General features: G+C 53.1%; 8 protein-coding genes across 8 annotated transcripts; 6 read left to right on the top strand and 2 right to left on the bottom strand.

Moving 5' to 3' along the window:
- The first annotated feature begins 1,969 nt into the window (after positions 1 to 1,969).
- Positions 1,970 to 4,872, top strand: PHACADRAFT_247750 (carbohydrate esterase family 15 protein). The gene is made up of 9 exons (XM_007390627.1): positions 1,970 to 2,065; positions 2,118 to 2,482; positions 2,538 to 3,442; positions 3,494 to 3,711; positions 3,768 to 4,053; positions 4,109 to 4,186; positions 4,242 to 4,519; positions 4,575 to 4,730; positions 4,780 to 4,872. The coding sequence occupies exons 1-3, from the start codon at positions 1,993 to 1,995 to the stop codon at positions 3,318 to 3,320; spliced, it is 1,221 nt and encodes a 406-aa protein (XP_007390689.1). The 5' UTR covers positions 1,970 to 1,992; the 3' UTR covers positions 3,321 to 3,442; positions 3,494 to 3,711; positions 3,768 to 4,053; positions 4,109 to 4,186; positions 4,242 to 4,519; positions 4,575 to 4,730; positions 4,780 to 4,872.
- A 245-nt stretch (positions 4,873 to 5,117) lies between these two features.
- PHACADRAFT_247752 (uncharacterized protein) lies at positions 5,118 to 6,060 on the top strand. Its single transcript, XM_007390628.1, has 5 exons — positions 5,118 to 5,151; positions 5,207 to 5,288; positions 5,354 to 5,538; positions 5,592 to 5,739; positions 5,799 to 6,060. Exons 1-5 carry the CDS (start codon positions 5,143 to 5,145, stop codon positions 5,906 to 5,908), a joined length of 534 nt encoding a protein of 177 aa, XP_007390690.1. The 5' UTR covers positions 5,118 to 5,142; the 3' UTR covers positions 5,909 to 6,060.
- Positions 6,061 to 9,095: 3,035 nt separating this feature from the next.
- Positions 9,096 to 9,565, top strand: PHACADRAFT_247755 (uncharacterized protein). The gene has a single exon (XM_007390629.1). It carries the CDS (start codon positions 9,250 to 9,252, stop codon positions 9,553 to 9,555), a length of 306 nt encoding a protein of 101 aa, XP_007390691.1. The 5' UTR covers positions 9,096 to 9,249; the 3' UTR covers positions 9,556 to 9,565.
- Positions 9,566 to 10,892: 1,327 nt separating this feature from the next.
- Positions 10,893 to 11,504, top strand: PHACADRAFT_247756 (uncharacterized protein). Its single transcript, XM_007390630.1, has one exon. The coding sequence runs from the start codon at positions 10,971 to 10,973 to the stop codon at positions 11,406 to 11,408; it is 438 nt and encodes a 145-aa protein (XP_007390692.1). The 5' UTR covers positions 10,893 to 10,970; the 3' UTR covers positions 11,409 to 11,504.
- Positions 11,505 to 11,554: 50 nt separating this feature from the next.
- On the bottom strand, positions 11,555 to 13,630 carry PHACADRAFT_247757 (uncharacterized protein). The gene is made up of 8 exons (XM_007390631.1): positions 13,377 to 13,630; positions 13,278 to 13,324; positions 13,007 to 13,222; positions 12,877 to 12,952; positions 12,612 to 12,820; positions 12,308 to 12,559; positions 11,855 to 12,253; positions 11,555 to 11,802 (listed from the first exon to the last, which is right to left on the bottom strand). The coding sequence occupies exons 1-7, from the start codon at positions 13,585 to 13,587 to the stop codon at positions 12,227 to 12,229; spliced, it is 1,038 nt and encodes a 345-aa protein (XP_007390693.1). The 5' UTR covers positions 13,588 to 13,630; the 3' UTR covers positions 11,555 to 11,802; positions 11,855 to 12,226.
- Positions 13,631 to 14,062: 432 nt separating this feature from the next.
- PHACADRAFT_82658 (uncharacterized protein) lies at positions 14,063 to 15,555 on the top strand (the record flags this gene model as incomplete). The annotated part of the gene is made up of 8 exons (XM_007390632.1): positions 14,063 to 14,355; positions 14,415 to 14,571; positions 14,639 to 14,663; positions 14,709 to 14,805; positions 14,858 to 14,970; positions 15,022 to 15,299; positions 15,360 to 15,381; positions 15,434 to 15,555. The coding sequence occupies 8 exons, from the start codon at positions 14,063 to 14,065 to the stop codon at positions 15,553 to 15,555; spliced, it is 1,107 nt and encodes a 368-aa protein (XP_007390694.1).
- A 246-nt stretch (positions 15,556 to 15,801) lies between these two features.
- PHACADRAFT_180404 (uncharacterized protein) lies at positions 15,802 to 18,543 on the top strand. The gene is made up of 6 exons (XM_007390633.1): positions 15,802 to 16,036; positions 16,121 to 16,198; positions 16,268 to 17,324; positions 17,382 to 17,532; positions 17,584 to 17,970; positions 18,017 to 18,543. Exons 1-6 carry the CDS (start codon positions 15,940 to 15,942, stop codon positions 18,137 to 18,139), a joined length of 1,893 nt encoding a protein of 630 aa, XP_007390695.1. The 5' UTR covers positions 15,802 to 15,939; the 3' UTR covers positions 18,140 to 18,543.
- A 19-nt stretch (positions 18,544 to 18,562) lies between these two features.
- Positions 18,563 to 20,216, bottom strand: PHACADRAFT_111657 (uncharacterized protein). The gene is made up of 4 exons (XM_007390634.1): positions 20,013 to 20,216; positions 19,697 to 19,962; positions 19,443 to 19,646; positions 18,563 to 19,388 (listed from the first exon to the last, which is right to left on the bottom strand). The coding sequence occupies exons 1-4, from the start codon at positions 20,201 to 20,203 to the stop codon at positions 18,787 to 18,789; spliced, it is 1,263 nt and encodes a 420-aa protein (XP_007390696.1). The 5' UTR covers positions 20,204 to 20,216; the 3' UTR covers positions 18,563 to 18,786.
- Between the last annotated feature and the right edge of the window lie 49 nt (positions 20,217 to 20,265).

Consider the following 20,265-nt stretch of genomic DNA (forward strand, 5'->3'; position numbering starts at 1 on the left):
AAAGCGTATAAAATGTGGCATATACAAAATACAATCCGACGGGAAACAGACTGATATAGGGCCGTTGATAAGAAATACATCAGTTGGACTGATCCTTCTGGTCCTGCTCTCTGAAAGCCTCAATAATGGCCTTCCCCTCCTGAATATCGTCGTGGTCCCAAGTCTTCAAGCCGTAGCTGTGCATGAGGTTGTTGAAGCCTCCGAAGTCCTTCTGGTATTGGTAGTCGGACTTGCGGACGTAGGTCTTAGAGCCGGAGTCTTTCTTGCTCTTGCTCTTGCTCTTGCTCTTGCTCTTGCTTTTGGGCATGATGGCTGGATATATAAAAACGTATTGCGTGGGCGTGGGTGTGGGCGCGTGTAGGTATAGTCTACTGTCTGAGCTGGATGCTCCGTCTTTTATACTAGTCTTTGACTATCTTTCCAGTCCGTTCTACACTGTTCCATAATGTTCCAAGCCTCAGCTTCTTGTTTCTCTCGGGTTCTGGCATGTTCTTCCTCGTTCTTTCACGTTCCCTCCTGTTCTGCAAGTACATTTCGTTAGGCTGCTTGATGTGCAGCACGGTCAACGCATTTTTCATAACAACATATCTCTCTGAAACGGAAGCTCCATGTGGCTGCCTGGTAGGCCTTGTTGTATCGCGTCGTTTGTGACTACTACAGTACTACTAGAGTTGTGTACTTTCACCATAGCGCTCAGTTCAGGATGTGTGCTCATCACACGCAAGGCAGATGAACCTGGCTTTATAGGTTGAACCTGGCTGTCCAACGGAGAACGGATTGATTGGAATCGACTACGCTAAGTACATAGCTCGGACTAGAGCCGAGCCTTCGTGGCGTCAGCGGCCATCAAAAGCCTCCGTGCTGTCCCGGTTCTGGATGCGACTTTCAGGCTCTTCTGGGACTAAGTCGCCTTGGGATCTCATACTGCATTTTGGACCCGAACACAGCTTACAACCCCACGTGCTCCCGCCGGCTTGTCTGTGAAGCTATGAAGCTGTGAAGATCGTGAGGCTCATGCGAGTGAGAATTATTGGCTTTTTGGAGGTGTAAACATGGACTCCGCTCACACGCCCTGTCAGTTCGCGAATTGAGTTCGCCATTCGACAATTAGGTCACGCGCGGATTTCTTGACAGTGTGGTGGCCATCGCGGGTTCAGAAATGCCGCGGTGCGGTACTGCAAGCCACGTGCGAGTCGTCATTGGCATGCCCGTGGACACTCCTCGGCAAAACAGGTGTGTGCGAGGCAAGTCACGGGCGCATGCGTTCCATGCCGTTGGATATTATTAGGCCCGTGAGTAAGACATCGCCATGATGAACGCGTCGGGGAAACGGCCATCGTTGACAATGAAATCTTGTACAGTGATCATCACCGAAAGAATCCCGACCGGCTGGCTCCAACGAATCCTGGTTCGCGAGTTTAGCTCAAGATGAAGACCAATGCCATATGTGCGATCGACGAAGCATCATTCAAATTCAACCATGAAGTACTGTGGCCAGTATGTCCGCGGTGACTATAAGATAGTCCCCGGTTCGCGTTTGCGAGGTGGAGTCTCTCTATTGCCTCACAGTGTCCGTACTTTCCGAATACAAGGTCAGCAGCTCGCGATTGAATGATTATCCTGTAGTAGACCTATACCCCGACGCATGCAACCCGGGCCGCCATAGAAGCAGATGGAGCCGCTGTTGCTGGCTTCCGCATACAATCTATTACCGACCCCGGCCACGAACAGCGGAGCATGTAGTCGACATGGTTTGAGGGCGTCCGGTCTTTCTTGGCTACCTCCGTCGATGCAGTCAGCTGGCTGGTCATGTCCTCAAGGCGGTGAGGGACATCTTGATCGTCTGGCCTTCAACAGAGATGTGCACGTCGTTGAGCATGACACCCTCAGGGTTCATGATTTCTGAGGCTCTGCGGCCCCATGTATAAGAAGGCCAGAGAAAGGGAGAAAGAGGCATCGGTGACAGACACGACGACGTCAAATCGGCTAGCCATGGCATTCCGCTGGCTGTCTTTCCTTCTCCTTGCACTTCCAGTTCTTGCACTCCCTCAAACTAGCAGCAAAGGTGAGTGCCTACCTTCGCTACTTGGATACCATAGCTTATGCTCTTCGCGTAGAAGCCCAGTCGTTTGGCTGCTCCACGCCAGCGAACATCCCGTTCAACGATGACAAGCTTCCCGACCCTTTCTTATTCAACGATGGGACCCCCGTTCGCAGCCTCACCGATTGGTCTTGCCGTCGCCAGCAGCTTGCCTCTCTGATTCAGGGCTACGAAGCGGGCACTCTGCCCCCGAAACCGCCCATTGTCACTTCCACTTTCTCCCAGAATGGCCTGACAGGCAACTTAACTGTCACCGCCGGATTTCCTGGTAACACAACCACGTTCTCCTCTCCCGTCACTTTCCCCAATGGCACGGTTCCTACGGAAGGCTGGCCTCTCCTCATCGCCTACAGCGGTCTCAGCATTCCGATTCCCGACGGGGTGAGTCTTGAAATGATTTTTTCGTCATACATCCAAGTACTGATGGTGCAAGCAGATTGCCGTATTGACCTACGACAACAGCGCCATAGGCGAACAAAATGATCAAACAAGCCGAGGCGTCGGCCAGTTCTTCGACGTTTACGGCCACAACGCAACCGCGAGCGCCATGAGTGCCTGGGTCTGGGGTGTCAGCCGCATCATCGACGTGCTCGAGGTCACGCCCGCCGCACATGTCAACACCGCGAAGATCGCCGTCACGGGCTGCTCTCGCGATGGCAAGGGTGCGCTCATGGCGGGTGCCTTCGAGGAGCGCATCGCGCTCACCATCCCGCAGGAGTCCGGCTCGGGCGGCGACACGTGCTGGCGGTTGTCCAAGTTCGAGCAGGACAGCGGCGACGTCGTGCAGCAGGCGACGGAGATCGTGCAGGAGAACGTCTGGTTCTCGACCAACTTTGACAACTTCGTCTTCAACATCAGCGTCCTTCCGTACGACCACCACTCGCTCGCAGGCCTGATTGCGCCGCGCCCGATGATCTCGTACGAGAACACGGACTTCGAGTGGCTCAGCCCGCTCAGCGGGTTCGGATGCATGACTGCGGCGCACCCGATCTGGGAGGCGATGGGCGTTCCCGACAACCATGGCTTCGTCCAGGTCGGCAACCACAGCCACTGCGAATTCCCATCCGACCTCAACCCAACCCTCTTCGCCTTCTTCGACAAGTTCTTGTTGGGCAAGGAGGCGAACACGACAATTTTCGAGACGAACGAGGTGTTCAATGGCACAGTGTGGAACCCAAGCCAGTGGATCAACTGGACCACCCCTACGTTGTCTCATTAGTAGTCACATTCCTCTGCCTTCCGCACATATATAGGACCCTAACAGCATTGCCGTAAACAAAATGATCAGTGTACAATTACGAAGAAGTATATCAAGCCATGAGAGCAATGTGCCTCAGTTCACTGCTCATAGTATTAGCGCGAGTTGTGCGGAACGAAGAATCACACGATCACCTCTGAACCTGCTGGCCAACTTTCATCGGCTCGTAAATGCTCTCCGCTTCTTCATCAATCTTGCCAAGATCAATCGCATCTGCTCTTATCTTCCTAGAACGCTCTTGAAGGGAGGGAATGGGCGCGAGGTCATAGTCGGACGATAAATGCCAAAAGAATGTTGAAGAGATACGAATCAAAGGCCGCTCAGATGCCTGCGCTTTGCGGCGTTCAATCACCTGGGAAAAGGAAAGTTTTTGAATGGTACTCTTGGCTGTATAGGACGACCGCCTACCTGGAGTGTAGCGTCGTTCACCACGACTTCATGGTAGCCAGCCTTGATTAAACCACCGCTGAGATGCTCGAGCTGCTTGCCAGCTTGAACAAGGAGATACCTGCCGGTGGCAGGAAACTTGACAGGAATCCGTTTGCCTGTGTTACGAGCCCATATGTTGAGACCAGGGTATCTCGAGCGGCCATGGATGGTCAAGAAGTTGAGATCGGTATGGAAACCGGCGAGGATGGTATCCTTCTTTCCATACTTGATGAGATCGGACGCAGTAGGAGCAAGTAGATGGGGACTAAAGCGCATATTTTAGAATGATGTGGTCTGCGAAGTGCGTATATCAAGCCTACCCATATCTACCGGCATCTCCGAAGGTTTCTCGCGGGAGTCCGAGACCGACTGCCGCCATTTCTGCCAGATTCTCGACTCTAACGACGCGCCGCTGTGAACAGAGCATGATGTGCATACAGAAGCGCGACTTACGCGTTCTTCATCGACTGCCCCCACTTCTCCATAATTGGAGTCCACCGCTCCCGAATGTACTTTGCTTGAGGCACGATGTTAGGGGCATTAAGCCCTGGAAACTGAGTCTCGTATGGCGGCTTTTCGCTCATCTTCCAGAAAAAGCGACACTTGGGGTCAGGACTGTGCTGAGCAATATCCAAGGGCCGCTCAGAAGGGTCGAGGCGAGCGATGACATTTAGACATGGTTCATGCACCGCGCACTTCGGTTTCTCCGTGTTCTCAAGGGTAACACCAACCTACGAATGCCTGTTTTAAGGCATGGATACAGCGCATGTGTCTAATCTTGCTTACCTGGTAGCCTAACTCAGGACGTTCATCTTTACGGAGCTCGGCCCCGGGCTGAGCGAAATAATCCTCGACGAGGTCCAGAAAGATGTTGTTATCCTCTTCAGAAACACGAGAGTCGTGAAGGAGCAGTGCGCCGTAAGTAATAAGAGCATCTGCAGCCTATAGATATGTGAAGATTGGTCTGTCATTGATGAACCATCATGCGTACCTTCTGGCACTCGTGCAGCACCGAGAGGGACCCTGACTGCTGCGAGAGGAAGATATCGAGGTCGACAATGGGCAGGATCACGTCGGTCATCGTTTCACAACGTGAAAAGGGGGCAATCAAGCGAAGGTAAGGTGCAGAACGGGCGTGGGTGTAGCTTTGCAGCAAGCTGCTGAATGTGCCTGAATGTGTGCCATACAGGCGAGCAACTGGAAGCAGCGCTGGGCGCTTCAAGACTCTGTGTTGGCCAAGCGCCCCAATACACCTTCGCCACAACTATACCGCGAGGCAGCTCACACTCAGCCTTAGACACGCGACTCCTTTCACCGCCTTCACTACTCTCCACACCCCCTGCTAGTAGCCAACATGATCAAGGTGATTTGTAGCTGATTTTGCAGACCACGTGTGTATTCATCTGGCATTTTAACAGATCTGGTCTATGAAGAAGAACGAGGATGCGGCTGCAAAGAAGCGGCCAAAGACCAGCGCTGCTCAGATCCGGGTACAGAAAGGTAGGTAGATACACTACGACAGTTTGCGCATGTGCCGTCGTTTGCTCATCAACGAATGTCTACAGATCTTACCGAGCTCGACCTACCATCGACTATGAAGACCACCTTCCCCGACCCTGCTAATCTCCTCAACTTCACCTTGACCATCACTCCCGACGAGGGCATGTACAAGGGCGGCGCCTTCAACTTCTCCTTCCAGATTAACAACAACTATCCGCACGAGCCACCAAAGGTCAAGTGCACGCATAAGGTACGCATGTACTCGCAAGCACTCGTCGCGATGCACATTGACCGGCGCCACAGATTTATCATCCTAATGTCGACCTAGAGGGCAACGTTTGCCTGAATATCCTTCGTGAAGACTGGAAGCCAGTCCTTAACCTCAACTCTGTCATGGTCGGCCTGCAGTACCTGTTCCTTGAGCCGAACGCCGACGACCCACTGAATAAGGGTAAGTCTTGTACCTTCGCTGCGGTTCTGCGATGACTCAACGCGCCAAATTTTGCTCAGAGGCTGCCGAAGAGCTACGTAAGAACCGGGAACAATTCCTCTACAACGTCAAGGCTTCTATGCGCGGTGGCAACATCAAGGGCGTCCAGTACGACCGGATCACAGTATAATCAGTAGCCCCCCGGGTACATGTAGACCAAGTGGTCACGCTTCATTTACGAAATGTTTCGTTGCAATGTGTAGCACCACTCATCCCCTCATGCTGTACATACATTCTTCTCTCGCTACGGATTTATGACAGTGTAATTGATATATCTCTTACCACCGCAGCTGTCCGCGTAATCTTCAGAGTGACGAACAAAAACAATTCAAGCACTTTACCAGAGGCATAATTCGGAAGGAGTTACACGTACGGTGCATCCTCACGCTCGCAATTCCCAGCGAAATTCAGCTCAATGCATGAGGTCGGCAATATGTTTCCTTGGAATAGGTGTAATATGGGCCCAGAAACAGTCTCAAATGACCATCCGCGCGTTATTGAGAGTGCATGATTCATTTATCGCAATCATTGATTGTGTTAAGTACCACCTACCGCCACACAAAGGACGTTCATAGGGACTCGCGTCGTAAACTATTAGCATCAACGCGACTGAGCTATCTTCTTTATGTTATCTTTGCTACTGTAAGAGAGATATTAAGCTTTCGTCGCATGCTTTGAATAAACCGCGATTTACCTATGTGTGTGCTGAATCGCCGAGCGAGGTAGAGCGGTTCGGCGTGTAGTAAGCAGGAAAAGCCGCAATGAGGCACTAGGGGAGGCCACCGCAGGACAGTGCGGGACAAGATGCGGCTAGCAATGTCTTCCCTTGCTTGCATCCTCAGGTAGGAGAGAAGAACAGCTGTTGCGCGACAGACGTGAAATCAGAAGAAGTCGAGGAAGATACAGGCCCAGAACTGAGGTTAGCGTTACGGAATAGGAAGCTGCGATATATGCGGAGCACACCGTAGACGTCAATCCGTTAGGAGAGCAAGGAGGTCTGCATCGGCAACACACAAAAGCCACGGGTCTCCCATATTCCGAGTTCGTGGCGTCGACACCGACAGGGCCGACAGACAAATGGCAGACGCAACTCCGTTTCTGGTAGTAGTGCTGAGGTAGGAGAAACGACCGAGTCGGAGATGACGATGTGTATGAATGCTGGAGACTTCTGCATCGGTGTTGACAGCTGTCGTGCCGTTCGTCGTTGAGGCGAAGGCGGCAGGAGCTAATGTAGTATCCCTAGCTGATTGAGAAAGGTAGATGACGAGCCGGGGAGGTGGGATGCGAAACAATCTTGTGGGAGAAAGATAACAGAGGACGAGCGAAGCCGGTACGTTGCCGGAAGGCCACAATATTGTCGTCAACGCGAGGTAGACGACGGGGAGCTTAGGCCTCCCGCTTACCGAGTGCGCGGAGCGAGGAGATGTCAGGGACGGTATCAGCGAGTAGGATGGTGGTGAGGAAGACAGTCCGATGGGCAGGGGTGGGCGGTTCGAGCGATGAATCGATCGCACAGGGGAAGGGTATCACCCCAGATTTGCTTCCGCCCGTAGTTCGAACTTCGACTACCACCGTCTTCGTTCTCGCTAGCACGTTGGACACGACCACAACGTCTTCATCAGTGTTTGCCAATCTTGTTTGACAACAGTTCTTGGGCTTTCTTGAATTTAGCGACATAGACGAAACGAATCTAGGCTCTTCCTCAGATCCCGTCGTCCCAGTCGACAGTACGTCCACGGATGAATCCCCGTCAAATTTGACATGACGGTGTTTGTACACTCGCTTGTACTGTTCATTTTGAAGCCGTCTGTAAAAGCCATGTAGGCCTGCCTTGGTGGTGTCGGTTCTACCTAGGCTCAATTTGAAGAACCTCTCTTGGACGGGCAGCCCACGGTAGAACTTGGTCGCTACATCATCTGCTGGTCAAAGAGCACACTAGTAACCCACACAGGCGACAACATCTTGCGTTTTTCGGTCGGACAGCCTGACACGCCTTTGGTCCAGTCTTGCTCACACGGCCGTGTTTTCGCGAATAGTACTTGGAGCCGAGCAGGTTGTGAGGGCAACGATTTGAGAACTGCACGCGGCAAGGTCTGCGAGGCTCAGATAGCCTGTTACCGGTGCTTCCTGGTTGGTTCAGCCTTGTATATTGCTAACAGTTGTCCCGACTTCAGTGTTGCGGCGCCCACTCAAGAGCGGTGAGCACGTCGGTATTCATGCCCATTGAGCCGACTGATCCTTCTTCAACAGGCCACAGCATCCATCATATACGTCAATAATGCCTCTGTCCAAATCCTGAACCAGTGAATTACTGGTCGTTGTCCTTGACCCCCATGTCACCCCTGAGGCCATGTCACCCACTGTCACGATCGTCACGGTTGTGTCACAGGATCGTGTCGGTGGGCAAGATGCCGCAGGATTGGTGTAGGGAAGCCTCAAGACAACCTGGTAGATGGGCAGAGACATCATAGACCTCTTCGCTGTGACGGCCATAAGGAAAAACACAAGAAATTGCGGCCCTGCACGAGCACTGGCCAGTCGTACTCGTGTGACGCATAGTTTTACTTGTGCGCGGCGGGCATGTCACCTACAACTGTAGGCAGCGAGTCAGAGGTTGTCTCTTCCGCATGAAGAGGGTAGAAGAATTGGACTTATTGCCGTGACTATTCTTCTCGCTGGACGGTGGACTCCGGTTGACCGCTTCTCCATTTGTCTGGATGAACACCTCTCGACTTCTCGTATCTGCGGACTTATGTCGACACTTTACACTCGCATCCTCTTGATACGCTACGTGCTCGCCTTGCGCTGACTCTTTGCTCCTGCTCCGACTGCCGACCGAGTTTCAAGATCTTCCCCTCTGCTGCGGCATTCCGGATGCCTCGACCTCTTGAATCTTGTTATCGCTGCCTACTACGTCAAGAACCAATCCATGGAAACCAGTGTCGCAAATGTGACTTTACTACACCTTTCAACGACACCCGTGTTCTTCGTCTCTCCGATAACGCCCCCTCAGCTTTCCAACCTCCGGCTTCGTGTCACCCAGCTGTTATGTCCTTGGTTCCGTCGCGAACCTCCGATGCTTTGTGGCCGCGTGATCCCGCGTCATTCATCAGCGCTGACGCGCCGATGCCTCGAGGAACGCGATCGAGACCTTTTTTCTGGCTAGTGGCCGAAGAAAGCACTCTAGCGAGGCCGCATCCACGGTCACGACTCCGAGACGGGTATCATTCACACGTACGAACTGGCGGGACCCTGTGCCGTTGACCTGTGCCTGCCTGATTTGCCCCTCGGTCTATTACCTCGTCGCGTAACGAACTCGCTAGTTCGCCGCCACCTATAAATTCCAACCGATGCTCAGAAATTGCAGCCTCGCCTCCTTCTTTCGTCCACCCAGTACCACCACTATCCATCTGGATTTCACCCACCCATCTATCCCAATTTTGAACAGCCATTTTGTTCTTCGACGTCGCAATGGTCATCTTTAAACTCGAGCAGGAGGATCTGGATCCACCACCTCCATATATCGAGGACGACGATTACGACGTCTATATGTTCTACCCGTCAATCTCGAGCCAAATACTCATTCCTGTTCACGGGGCACCATTCGTCCCGTTCGAGGCTACGGACAGTCCTATACTAGCCCCAGAAGGCTCGAACAATTTCTTACCAGCTTACCGGTCGTCGGCCAGCGGCGACGAAAGTCAATCCCTTGATGAGCTGGGCATAGTCCTCTGCTGTCTTCCAGTACGCGTATCTTCCATCTTCTTATCGTACTGAGTTGACGTGAGTCTCGCAGCCACTGTCCCCGACTTACTCCTCCGTATCCGACTTCGTTCACCCTGGAAATATTGAGCTGGAGAACGCTGGTTACAGCAAGTTGTTCATAACTGGCTTGATATCGAAGGTGCGTTCTTCTACTTATGTTGCGGCGAAGTCGGTCATCTTGACGTCTCGCGTTGTCCAATCCAGTCGTGCGGAATCAAACGACGGCTCAATCGTCTCCGTCACCAAGTTCTAAAAGCTCTTGAATCCATGAAGCTGATGGCTTCGCGTTGATGTTGACGGTTTTCGGTCTAATTTCTTGAGAAGCTTTGTTTATGGCACACAACTTGGTGTCTTGCATGCGTTCGCTCCGCATCTCATGTTGTACATTCTTGCTCTTGCTATCTGTCTTGGTCCCTTGATTCACGCTGGCCTATTGCATCTCTTTCGTAATGTCGTTCTTGCTTTGTCTTGTCTTGTCTTGCTCTCGTCTTGCCCGATTCTTGCTTGTATCTTGCCGCACAGCTAATGATCATGTCTACACACCAACCATGGATTTATTCGAAGACATAACAGTGAAATCGAGATGGAGACATCGACTCCGTTCAGCACTTCGCCACATTCAAGCGCAAGAGAAAGCAGATAAGGAGTACAATACGTTTTTGAGCACGACCGGCTCTCACTGAGAGGTCGTTAGCGACAGTCTTCACGCACATCATCGCCAAGCAGGCGTACCATGAAGACACCGAGAGGCTCAAAACGTTCTGGTCGATCTTTCAGAGGGCTAATCTGGCTGGTATCGAAACGAAGGAGCGAGAGGGGGAGACATAATGACAGGTAGGACGACGTCGGGGAGAAGAAGGGCGAGAGAATGAACACGTCGACATCCCGACGTGCCATCACAGCCTGCCCTAAAGATATACGCGAGACGCGACTAATTAGGCAACGCGTCGCGTTAGGGATTTATCGACATCGACGAATAACCGAGCTGGGTAAATCCAATCAAGTCGACGTCAAGTACAGACGCGACGAGTAGAGGCATTAACTTGGCGAGGGTAACCTTAAATATCAATGGCGTCGGCATACGAGTGTGCCACATGTACACCTGAACGTGCCACTTAATACGGCACCAGCTTATCGCCAGATGTAGATGAGACCCAAGAGTGATAATGTATAGTCTTGTCCCTCATACACAAATTTCCTATGAGACTGAGTATGATTCTCTCGGGCACGTCCATATACTTCTCAAGCTCAGCGCAAGACGCATTCTGATTGGTCCATGATTTAACGTAACGCTGATTACGCTAGCAGCCACTTCCCGTTGAGATGTTTCAACCCTCAGGCTAGCTATCTCATCTGTTATCGCGCACCATTCCTCGAGTCCTCCACGCGGCGTACTCCTACCACGCAGACCGCGCGGCCGACTTGCTATGTCAGCCGCGGCCAAGCTCACCAAAAAGCAGAGAAAGGCCCTTGCATTCCGCGAACGCAAAGGCAAGGGCAAAGCGAAGGCCTCTGAGGACGATGTCGACAATGATATCCCTGTCATGGAAGACCAGGATCTTGCTGAAGCTGAAGTGGAAAGTGCTCGTGTGGAGAGTCAAGAGGCAAGTCGGCTCAAAGACAGGGGCCGTCCGCAAATGGTGGAAGGGAAGAAGAGGACACGGGACGCAGACGAGTTGGGCGACCATGATGGGGAGAAGACAAAACCGAAGAAGCGGAAGACAGAGTCAAAACAGGCAGGGTCTATTGTGGCTGAGGGGTATGGAGGAGAGGCGACAGAAAAGGAGAGTACAGAAGGGGGGAAGAAAGACAAGCAGCAGCGGTTTATTCTCTTCATCGGTACGTTCGTTGGATCATACCACTAATCATCATACCATAATATCGACTCCACATAGGCAATCTAAAATATGCCACAAGCAAAGAGGCTATACAAGCACACTTCGCTCAGTGTAGTGAGTATATAGAGGTACCGCTGTTCGCGTGCACCGAGTTCAACATATTCTCCCCGTAGACCCTCCGCCGACCGTACGCCTTATGACGTCGAAACCAGTGGCTGCGGGGAAGTCCGTAAATAAATCAAAGGGCTTCGCTTTCTTGGAGTTCAGTGCAAAAAGTGGCTTGCAGCAGGCTCTGAAGCTGCATCAGTCCCAGCTTGAGGGTCGCATGATCAATGTCGAGTTGACCGCGGGCGGCGGAGGAAAGAGCGAAGCGAGGTTGACGAAGGTCAGGGAGCGAAACAAGGAGTTGCACGAGCAGAGGGTAAGTCAGCTATACCCAATGCATCCCGTGAAGGTGCTCAGGTTATATTCAGAAAAAGAGGCTGGAGAAGGGCAAGCGCAAGAACATGGACGTCGAGACGAGCATGCTTGACCTCGAAAGGCCTCAACGATACTCTGCCACCTCCGGTGTCACGCAAGCACCTATCAAAAAGCGTACCTGGTCGGTACCTGAAGAGGGCGACGCCGAAGGCAGGAAGAAGAAGAGAGGCTCGAAGAAGCCACCAAAAGCGTTCGGTACTGGTATGAACGCCATACCAGTGGGCTGATTGCCTTGCAGCATCAAGATGGTTTAGAGGGTATCGCGCCGCATAACATAGCATTAAGTAGACTCCAGGTACATTATGTATGCATGTCCATATCCTAAACGGGGGCTCTAAATGGAACTGACATGACCCAGTCATGGCTTACGATACTAGAATAAAAATGAGGAACTGCAGCACACTTGTGAGTCAATATTTGCATGGCAACGCGAGTGTTTCACTTACGAAGACGATCAGCACTCCAAAGACCTTGAGCATAAGCCACCGGTTGCTCGAGATGCTCGCATAATACTTGAGCAGCTCTCGCTGCGCTCCGCTGACGTTTGACGCAATGTCTACTGTGTCTGCATCAATGCGTTGCACGGTCTCTCGCTGCTCCGCAACCATTTGCGCTAGTTGAGTGAAGATTTGACCCAGTTCAGCGATCGTCGATTCGATAGACTCGATCGCCGTTGACCGAGACTGGATATAGGAATCCTGTGAAAAGATTGTTATTACGGTGTAGTGCTTGTACGTGTCCTACACATACCTGCTGCTCTACGAGTTGCATCTGCACAAACGCGTCGCCATTCTGGGTCGCGGTTCCTTCCTCAGCCGCTCCAAGGTCCAGCGCGAGAATATCACCGTTACTGGGAGTAGCGGCCCGGCTCTTGCCCTTGGGATCAAAGCGGGGTACTCCCAAGGCAGACCCGTCGCCCATTGGGTCGTGCCTCTGAGTGTTTCCGAAGAGAACTGAATCTGCCAAGTATAGACCTGAGCACAGCATTTACCCGAAGTGTGGGCTACGGACTCACTCGAGGGTGCCTGGCTTGCTGCGGCTGACGTGGAATGCATGAACTGTTCTGTGCGGTCTTTTGATTCTTTCATGTTCTGCAGAGCGAGGGTAAATACATGTGCTACGAAGTAGGCTTGGGGGAAACGTACTTGTGTTCGTATCTCCAATACGTCTTTGAAAGCCATACTAATGTCCGCCAACTTGCTCTGAAGCAGCATGACAACATTGTGCTGATGCTCTTCTATCTGCTTGGCTTCATGGGATTTGGACCCGCCCTGCGAGTTTCGTTGCTTCACGTAGCCCTGTAAGGAGGCAATCTGCTTGTTGAGGTTGGCAATGTCCTGCTTGATGATATATGTAAGCTCCTGCAAAGAAAGTCAGACTTTCATGTAGGCAGATTATACAGTGTCCCTGACGTACGCTGATTTCGACTGGCCGGTCGTCGAACAGTGTCTTGCGCTTTGCAACTGCTGGGTATTTAGCGAGATATTACGCGTGGAGTGTGATCAAGGCACGTACGCTGAGCCAACTTGCCCAACTTAATGGTCGTACTGCTAATGTCCCTCGCGATGGCAGATGCAATTCGCGTGAAATCCGACTTATCGCTCCCATCCTTCGCCTGCGACTGCAACAGTCGCTGCCTTGCCTCTGCTCTGGCCGGTAGAGACGAGCGGTTCCGTATCGACTCTACACAGGCGCGGAATTCGTTGGTACGATCTTGCAGTGGCATCGCAGTTCGTATTAGAGGTACTTCGTATACAGGATAATCGTTCAATACAAGAGATAGAGAGACTGCGGAGGTATGGAGTACAGTCTTGCAGAGAGGTAGGTCGCAAGTGTCCTGAAGCGCCTGGGCGCGAGGCCGCAGGCGCCAGAACCCTCCACGTGGCTTTGCCGTACCGGCGCCGGGCTCTTGCGCTGCGCGGTCGCCGTCATCGCGTCTTAATATTTAATTATTACCTGCTTTCCCGGGCTGTGACCAGAGCCAGTATCGCTGTCGACTTTTGAAGGCGCATGGCTATCGTATGAGGTCCTCGAGGCACCTAAAAAATCCCTTTAAAGGCTTCCAACGCGCTCTCCAACCGTCTAACCCAAGACTGCTCTCCAGCCCACGTGTGGTTTCCTCCAAAGCCGTCATCCTGTCCTCTGCCTGCCTTCAGCCTCGCTTTTTCGCCACCCGTGTTGTTAAGCCCTCCAACTTTCAGATGCCAGAGTCCAGGAGCTCACCCGAGCACAGGGCAAGAGTACTTGTCTTCGGCGCAGGCAACTTTGGGAGCTGTCTTGCTGACCATCTCGGAGACTCTGCCCACGATGTCTTTATGTGGTCTCGTTCTGCGAGGCTTGTAGAACATTTCAACTCCCACCATCGAAACCCAGACTTCCTCAAAGATCACGTCTTTCCTGAATGCGTCAAGGCCGTTGGTCCTGAGTTTCCGCCAGCCGAACTCATTCGAAGCATGGACGTATTGCTATTCGCGATACCCACGCAAGGCGTGCGGTAAGTTCATTCCGGTGGTATTCGGATTGTCTTTTGATCACGTTTTACGTCTTGTGCAGAGAAACGCTTACCGCCCTGAAGCCCACTTTGAACCTGCAGAACCTCCCTCTTTTCATATTTGTCAACAAGGGTATTGAGATTGGCACTCATGCTCTCACGCTCGATATCATAGCAGACACCTGCGGTCCTGAAGTTGCAAAGGTCGCCACATTTCTGGTAAGTGACGTGGTGATTTTATTATTTTTATTATTCCGCATGGTCTCACCCTGGTATATCTTAACAGTCTGGCCCATCGTTTGCAAAAGAAAGTACGAAGGTCGGCTAATATTGAGAAGCCCGCTGACCTTTTTCAGTTGTCAGAAGACAGCCCACCTCTGTTTCTGTCGCATCCCTATCTCCGGAGCATGCGGAAAAGGCGTCGAGTGTCTTCCATCAGCCTTGGTTCCGCTGGTACGGATGACATCCGTGGATGTGCTAGCCGTGCATTGACGCCGAGTTCTAGTTATACAGGGGACGACCCCATTGGAGTGGAACTTGCTGGTGCATTGAAGAATGTGTACGCCATCGCGTCTGGAATCGCGGACGGCCTTAGCTTCGAGAACAACACGCGTGCCAGTATGCGCTATTCCTTTGATATCAGCTTATTTGACCGAGACATTTCACCAGTGTTGATTACCAGAGGCTTGGCCGAGATGACACGTATAGGCACCGCCTATGGGGCGTCTCCTCTCACCTTCCTATCTCTTGCAGGTGTCGGAGATTTGTTTCTGACATGTAGCTCTTCAACGAGTCGAAACTACACCGTCGGCTACAGGCTGGGGAAGGGAGAGCAACTCAAGGATATTGTCGACAGCTTAGGTAGCGTCGCCGAGGGTGTGTCTACTGCGAAAGGTCTGAAAGAGGTCCTTGATGATTTGGACCTCAGTGCACCTATCGCAATCGCGGTACGTCCCACGCGTCCGAAGCCATGCCTATGATGTAGCTGACTTTCCGCCGGATGTAAGGTTTACGAAGTGTTATATGAGGGTATGGGACACTCCATTACGCGCAAGAGCATCCCGCTGATGGAAGACATTAGACAAGGACGTGGCTTCACGGGCGAAAGACTTGATGTCGCTGCCGGCCGTGCAGGAGCTGGACCTGCCGTGTGCTGGCAAGCCTGCGCGGAGGCTGATGAAAAAACTCGGAATGCCTCTCTGATGCTGCGCTTGTCGTGTTGCGGTGCCGTGTTGCGGAGCATGTAATTATTTCGTACGTAGAGCGCAAAATAATGGACGGAAAGCGACGTCGAAAGCGGGAGCGGATGGGGCAGACAGCCCCAGGGCAACCAAATCGAGGTGATTATCGCGCTTCCGATCGGGCGCTCGGCGCATGCAGCGTCGAAAGCGCCCGCCAAATGCCGAAAATTTCGTGGCTGACGCTTCTGGCCAGCGCGAGCGGTCCCTTTCGCCGACCGCACATTCTTCTCCTAAGCTCTCCTTTCGCCAAAACGACCGAGGTCAGCATCGTACATAATCCCCGGCTTCTCCTCCGCTTGACTCGCTTATTCCAGTTATTTCTTGGTGTGTTGCTTGTCTGATTAACATGGTTTCTGCTCTGTGGAAGGCTTGTGCGGACGGCGACGTTGCAAAGGTTACGGAACTCCTGAACGAGGGCTCGCAGGCTGATCTGGAAATCAAAGGTGGGTCTGCGCTTTCAGTTTACTTATTCCGACTCTCCGTAGTCGTGCAAAGTCGCGTCACGGTCGCTAACAACTGCGCCGCAGATCAGGCTGGAGTGACACCTCTCATCGAGGCCGTTAAAAATGGTCACATCGAGGTTGTTCGGGTGCTGCTTGACAAGGGTACGCGCCGGCAACTCCTTTCATTCCGTTTGTCCGCTCACCTCATCGCCACTGTGTGTCCCCTAACAGGTGCCAATCCCACTAACTCCTCCGCTCAAGGCCCTCCAGAGCAGCATACCTCAGATCCAGCCATCCTGGAACTCCTCTCAGCGGCGAGAAACAAAATGACGAGCCAGAACACCCCTGCGGAACAAGGCTACCCTCACGATCCCACTAGCGAGGCTGCGAAGGCTTATTATCCCCCTCCCGGCCCCTACTACTACCCCATGCCACCTCCTATGATGCCAGAGGGAGTTGCATACTACCCTCCGCCTCCACATCAACCTCACATGTCTGACAACTCGGGAGTGCCCAACCTTCCCCCTCCGGAGATTGCGCGCATGATTCCCTGCAGGTATTACCCGGCGTGCCGATATGGAACATCTTGCATGTTCGCTCATCCGCAAGGTCCCTACCTGCAAGGCCCGCTTCCTCCTCCGGCCCAGTATCCCGCTCCTTACGACCCCATGAATTCGACACCCTATCCTTACTACCCTGTACCACCACCTTCTTTCCAGTCGTCTCCCAATGGCGCGCCTATGCCCGCCGTTTCGCCTACACTTCCGACCAGCGTTCCCTCTTCCGCGCCTCCCCCGCCGATGACTCACTCGCGCACCAACTCTGAGCTTCCACTCCCTGTTCAGCCAGGTTACCCTCCCGCTGGTGCACCTATGCCATACGGTGTTGTGCCTCCGCCATACGCTCATGGTGGTCCCATGCCCGTTCCCATGCCACAACACTCGCCGGTGGTCGCTCCTCATTCACCACAGCAAGCGATGTACCCGCCAACATCTCCTGGTGCTATGATCCCCGGACCTTCACAGTACCCTCCACAGGGTATGGTTCCACACCCGTACCCTCCACAGGGTATTCCCAACGGGCATCAGCATGATCCCACCACATCACCGAAGTCGCCGTTGCAGCATACGCAACCTGATGGCTACAGTTCTGGGCACAGGGAAGGTTACAGGGAAGGTTACAGGGAAGGCTATGGTCACCAAAGGCGCGGTAGTGCACGGCGTCCGTCGTTTGGTATCAGCCGCAAGCCTCCGTGTTTGTTCTTCCCTTCCGGCCGGTGCAAGAATGGGTACGTGTGGAAAATATGTTTAATCATATGCGCTTGCTGATTTGTTGCTTGTCTTAGGGACGACTGTCGCTTCCCTCATGTCTTGGAGGGCACAGCCCCGCCTCCCCAGTATTTCGCTCCTCGCAATGGACATCGTCCTAGGCCTTCATTTCATGCCAATGGCGTGAACGGCCTCGAAGACAAGTTCGCAACCTTGTCGACACAAGATGTATGAGCATTGCGCTATTATAGTATCCCAATGTTCTAATATATTATGTAGAATGAGCAAAACCTTGGCCAATCTACTGCCAATGGTGTCAACGGTTCTAATGGCGGCCACATGAGCAATGGATCCAGTCGTTCTCAGTCGACCGACCCTGGCAACCGTGGACGTAACAGCTCAAGTTTCAAGGCTGGTGGATATAACAACGGATATCGGAACGACAAGAAACACGTTCCTCCTAAACCCCAGCGCGTCCCGAGCGCAGATGAGTTCCCTGTCCTTGGAGGAACTTCCACACCTCCCTTGCGTAGTCCGGGTTCGGCGTCCGGCTGGACTGGCCTCACCGCTGCTCAAGTCCTCCAGGCGCCGGCTCCGAAGAAGGACAGCCAGCCTGGCACCCGTGGCGCTAGCCCTGCCAACGGCCGTCCCAGCCAATCTGCCAAGGTCCGCTGATTATATTTCACCTCGAACGATCACTGACATCTCTTAGGATGAACAAAAGACGGAAGGATCTGGCACCATTAGTCCTACTCCCTCCGTTAGCAAACTTCCCATCTCGTTCGCTGCTGTCACCGCGCCGGAAGCGGTGAAAGAGGTTGCTATCGCAGCATAAACTCCTCAGCATTCAGCTCACGGCCCCCGCCATTTCGCAATCCCCATGCCCTCGTGCTTTGTCGTCGCATCCCTGATTTTTGCCGATTTCGGGTTTCAAGGTGTACTTTTGCTGTCTTTCTCTTTTTTATCTTCGGTCATGGGTCCAGCGTATCATCTGCTGCTCGCTACTGTATACATCTCTGGACACTCCGCTCCGCCCTCATTGCACTCCTCGCTTTTCATATCGTCATGCATCCTGTGCGCATTGATCTTTTCCACCGACAACGTGAAGCATCTGACGGTTCACTATTATATCAATCAGCCGTTTAACCTGTCTTGCAAAATTACATCGTACCGCACGCTCTGCTACATCTTCATCTTCATCTTCATCTTCATCTTCACCTTCATCTTCACCTCTATCTTCATCTTCACCTCTATCTTCACCTTCACCTCCGTCTTCTATACGCTCTTTCCTGTCTCTGTTCTCATGTACTACGGCTGTTAGATTCTTCGTCTCTTTCTTGTTTATATGCTCGAAGACGAGTCGTATTTACTTGGCTGCAGGTTCATATAAGCTACAGTGTAGTATATATACAGATCTCATGTTACACGTCTATGATCTCGACTTTTTCTGTCGCAGCCTAACCGCTTGGCCGACCGGCCGACTCACGCGTGCCATCTATCGAGATTGCGCATGTGGACACCGCTCTCCGCAGTGACCTCTCCAATGCGGAAGACCTGCTCGCCCGCCGCTACGAGCTTTTGCACGACCGCGTCCATGTTCGTGCGATCGACGATAAGTACCATGCCGATGCCGTTATTAAACGTGCGGGCCATCTCGAGTGGCTCGACGCCGCCGTGCGCCATGAGGAAGCGGAAGACGGGAGGCAGGTCCCACGCGGCCGCGTCGACGGCGCAGCCCGTGCCTCGCGGGAGCACGCGGGGGATGTTCTCGGTAAAGCCGCCGCCGGTGATGTGCGACATGCCCTTGATAAGCCCGGCCTGCGCGAGCGGGAGAAGCGACTTGATGTAGATTTTCGTAGGGGTCAGCAGCTCGCGGCCCAGGGTGACATCAGACCGCCACGGGCACGGGCTCGACCAGGTCAGGCCCGAGAGCGCGACAACCTTGCGGACGAGCGAGAAGCCGTTGGAGTGCAGGCCGGACGACGAGAGGCCCAGGAGGACGTCCCCTGGCACAATGTCTGCGGCGGGAAGGACCTGGCTGCGCTCGACAGCACCGACTGCGAAACCGGCAAGGTCGTAGTCGCCTAGTGGCGCTGCGGTCAATCACCCTGCTCCACCGCGGTCGGACAGATCCTTACCTTCGTGGTACATCCCAGGCATCTCCGCGGTCTCACCACCGATCAATGCGCAGCCTGCGATCTGACAGCCCTCGGCGATTCCTTTAATGACAGTCGCGGCCTGGGCGACCTCGAGCTTGCTGCAGGCAAAGTAGTCAAGGAAGTAGAGAGGTTCCGCGCCTTGAACAATCAGGTCGTTGACGGACATGGCAACGAGATCGATGCCTTTTGCGTCGTTAGAGAGAAAATGTAAAGCGGCTTCGTCGACTGCGCACCAACATAGTCGTGGATGCCAGTCTCGATGGCGACCCTTAATTTGGTGCCGACACCGTCAGTTCCGCTGACAAGTACCGGGTCAGTATAACCGGTAGCCTTTAGATCGAAGACACCGCCAAAGCCACCAATCTCGGCGTCCGCGCCAGAGCGCCGCGTCGCACGGACGAAAGGCTTAATGGCGTCCACGAGTGAGTTGCCTGCGTCAACAGATACACCAGCTTGTGCGTAGGTGAGCTTTGGTGCTTCGGTACTGGCTTTCAGTGCACTAAGGGAAGATGAGGTGTGAATTGAGATTTGGATTTACGGAGAACGAACCGATGTGCAATGTCGCGACGGAATGTCTTGCCTTCAAATTCAATTCTGTCGACGCCAGCGTAAGCAGCTTCAAGGGCACCCTTAAGGGTGGGTGCATAGGCAGAGACTGCAATGACACGACCGCCGGATGTGACAACATCGTCACCTGAAGATGCTGTTCCGGCGTGGAAAGCAACGGTGTCTGAGGACATATATCAGTTTCGGGGTCACAAGCAGCAGCGAGTTCCGCACATACCTCAGGAAGTGAGCTTTT

The sequence above is a fragment of the Phanerochaete carnosa genome, assembly GCF_000300595.1.
Source record: "Phanerochaete carnosa HHB-10118-sp unplaced genomic scaffold PHACAscaffold_1, whole genome shotgun sequence".
Lineage (NCBI taxonomy): Eukaryota > Fungi > Basidiomycota > Agaricomycetes > Polyporales > Phanerochaetaceae > Phanerochaete > Phanerochaete carnosa.

Coding starts and splice junctions, on each gene's coding strand:
- PHACADRAFT_247750 (XM_007390627.1), top strand. CDS start 1,993: ATGGCATTCCGCTGGCTGTCTTTCCTTCTCCTTGCACTTCCAGTTCTT. Junction 2,066..2,117: donor CCCTCAAACTAGCAGCAAAG/GTGAGTGCCTAC, acceptor CTCTTCGCGTAG/AAGCCCAGTCGTTTGGCTGC. Junction 2,483..2,537: donor GCATTCCGATTCCCGACGGG/GTGAGTCTTGAA, acceptor TGGTGCAAGCAG/ATTGCCGTATTGACCTACGA.
- PHACADRAFT_247752 (XM_007390628.1), top strand. Junction 5,539..5,591: donor AGGTCAAGTGCACGCATAAG/GTACGCATGTAC, acceptor CCGGCGCCACAG/ATTTATCATCCTAATGTCGA. Junction 5,740..5,798: donor CGACGACCCACTGAATAAGG/GTAAGTCTTGTA, acceptor AATTTTGCTCAG/AGGCTGCCGAAGAGCTACGT.
- PHACADRAFT_247755 (XM_007390629.1), top strand. CDS start 9,250: ATGGTCATCTTTAAACTCGAGCAGGAGGATCTGGATCCACCACCTCCA.
- PHACADRAFT_247756 (XM_007390630.1), top strand. CDS start 10,971: ATGTCAGCCGCGGCCAAGCTCACCAAAAAGCAGAGAAAGGCCCTTGCA.
- PHACADRAFT_247757 (XM_007390631.1), bottom strand. CDS start 13,587: ATGCCACTGCAAGATCGTACCAACGAATTCCGCGCCTGTGTAGAGTCG. Junction 13,223..13,277: donor ACCGGCCAGTCGAAATCAGC/GTACGTCAGGGA, acceptor CTTTCTTTGCAG/GAGCTTACATATATCATCAA. Junction 12,254..12,307: donor TTGGAGTGCTGATCGTCTTC/GTAAGTGAAACA, acceptor AGTGTGCTGCAG/TTCCTCATTTTTATTCTAGT.
- PHACADRAFT_180404 (XM_007390633.1), top strand. CDS start 15,940: ATGGTTTCTGCTCTGTGGAAGGCTTGTGCGGACGGCGACGTTGCAAAG. Junction 16,037..16,120: donor GGCTGATCTGGAAATCAAAG/GTGGGTCTGCGC, acceptor ACTGCGCCGCAG/ATCAGGCTGGAGTGACACCT. Junction 17,533..17,583: donor CAACCTTGTCGACACAAGAT/GTATGAGCATTG, acceptor TATATTATGTAG/AATGAGCAAAACCTTGGCCA.
- PHACADRAFT_111657 (XM_007390634.1), bottom strand. CDS start 20,203: ATGTCCTCAGACACCGTTGCTTTCCACGCCGGAACAGCATCTTCAGGT. Junction 19,647..19,696: donor TGGCATCCACGACTATGTTG/GTGCGCAGTCGA, acceptor ACGACGCAAAAG/GCATCGATCTCGTTGCCATG. Junction 19,389..19,442: donor GCCTGGGATGTACCACGAAG/GTAAGGATCTGT, acceptor CAGCGCCACTAG/GCGACTACGACCTTGCCGGT.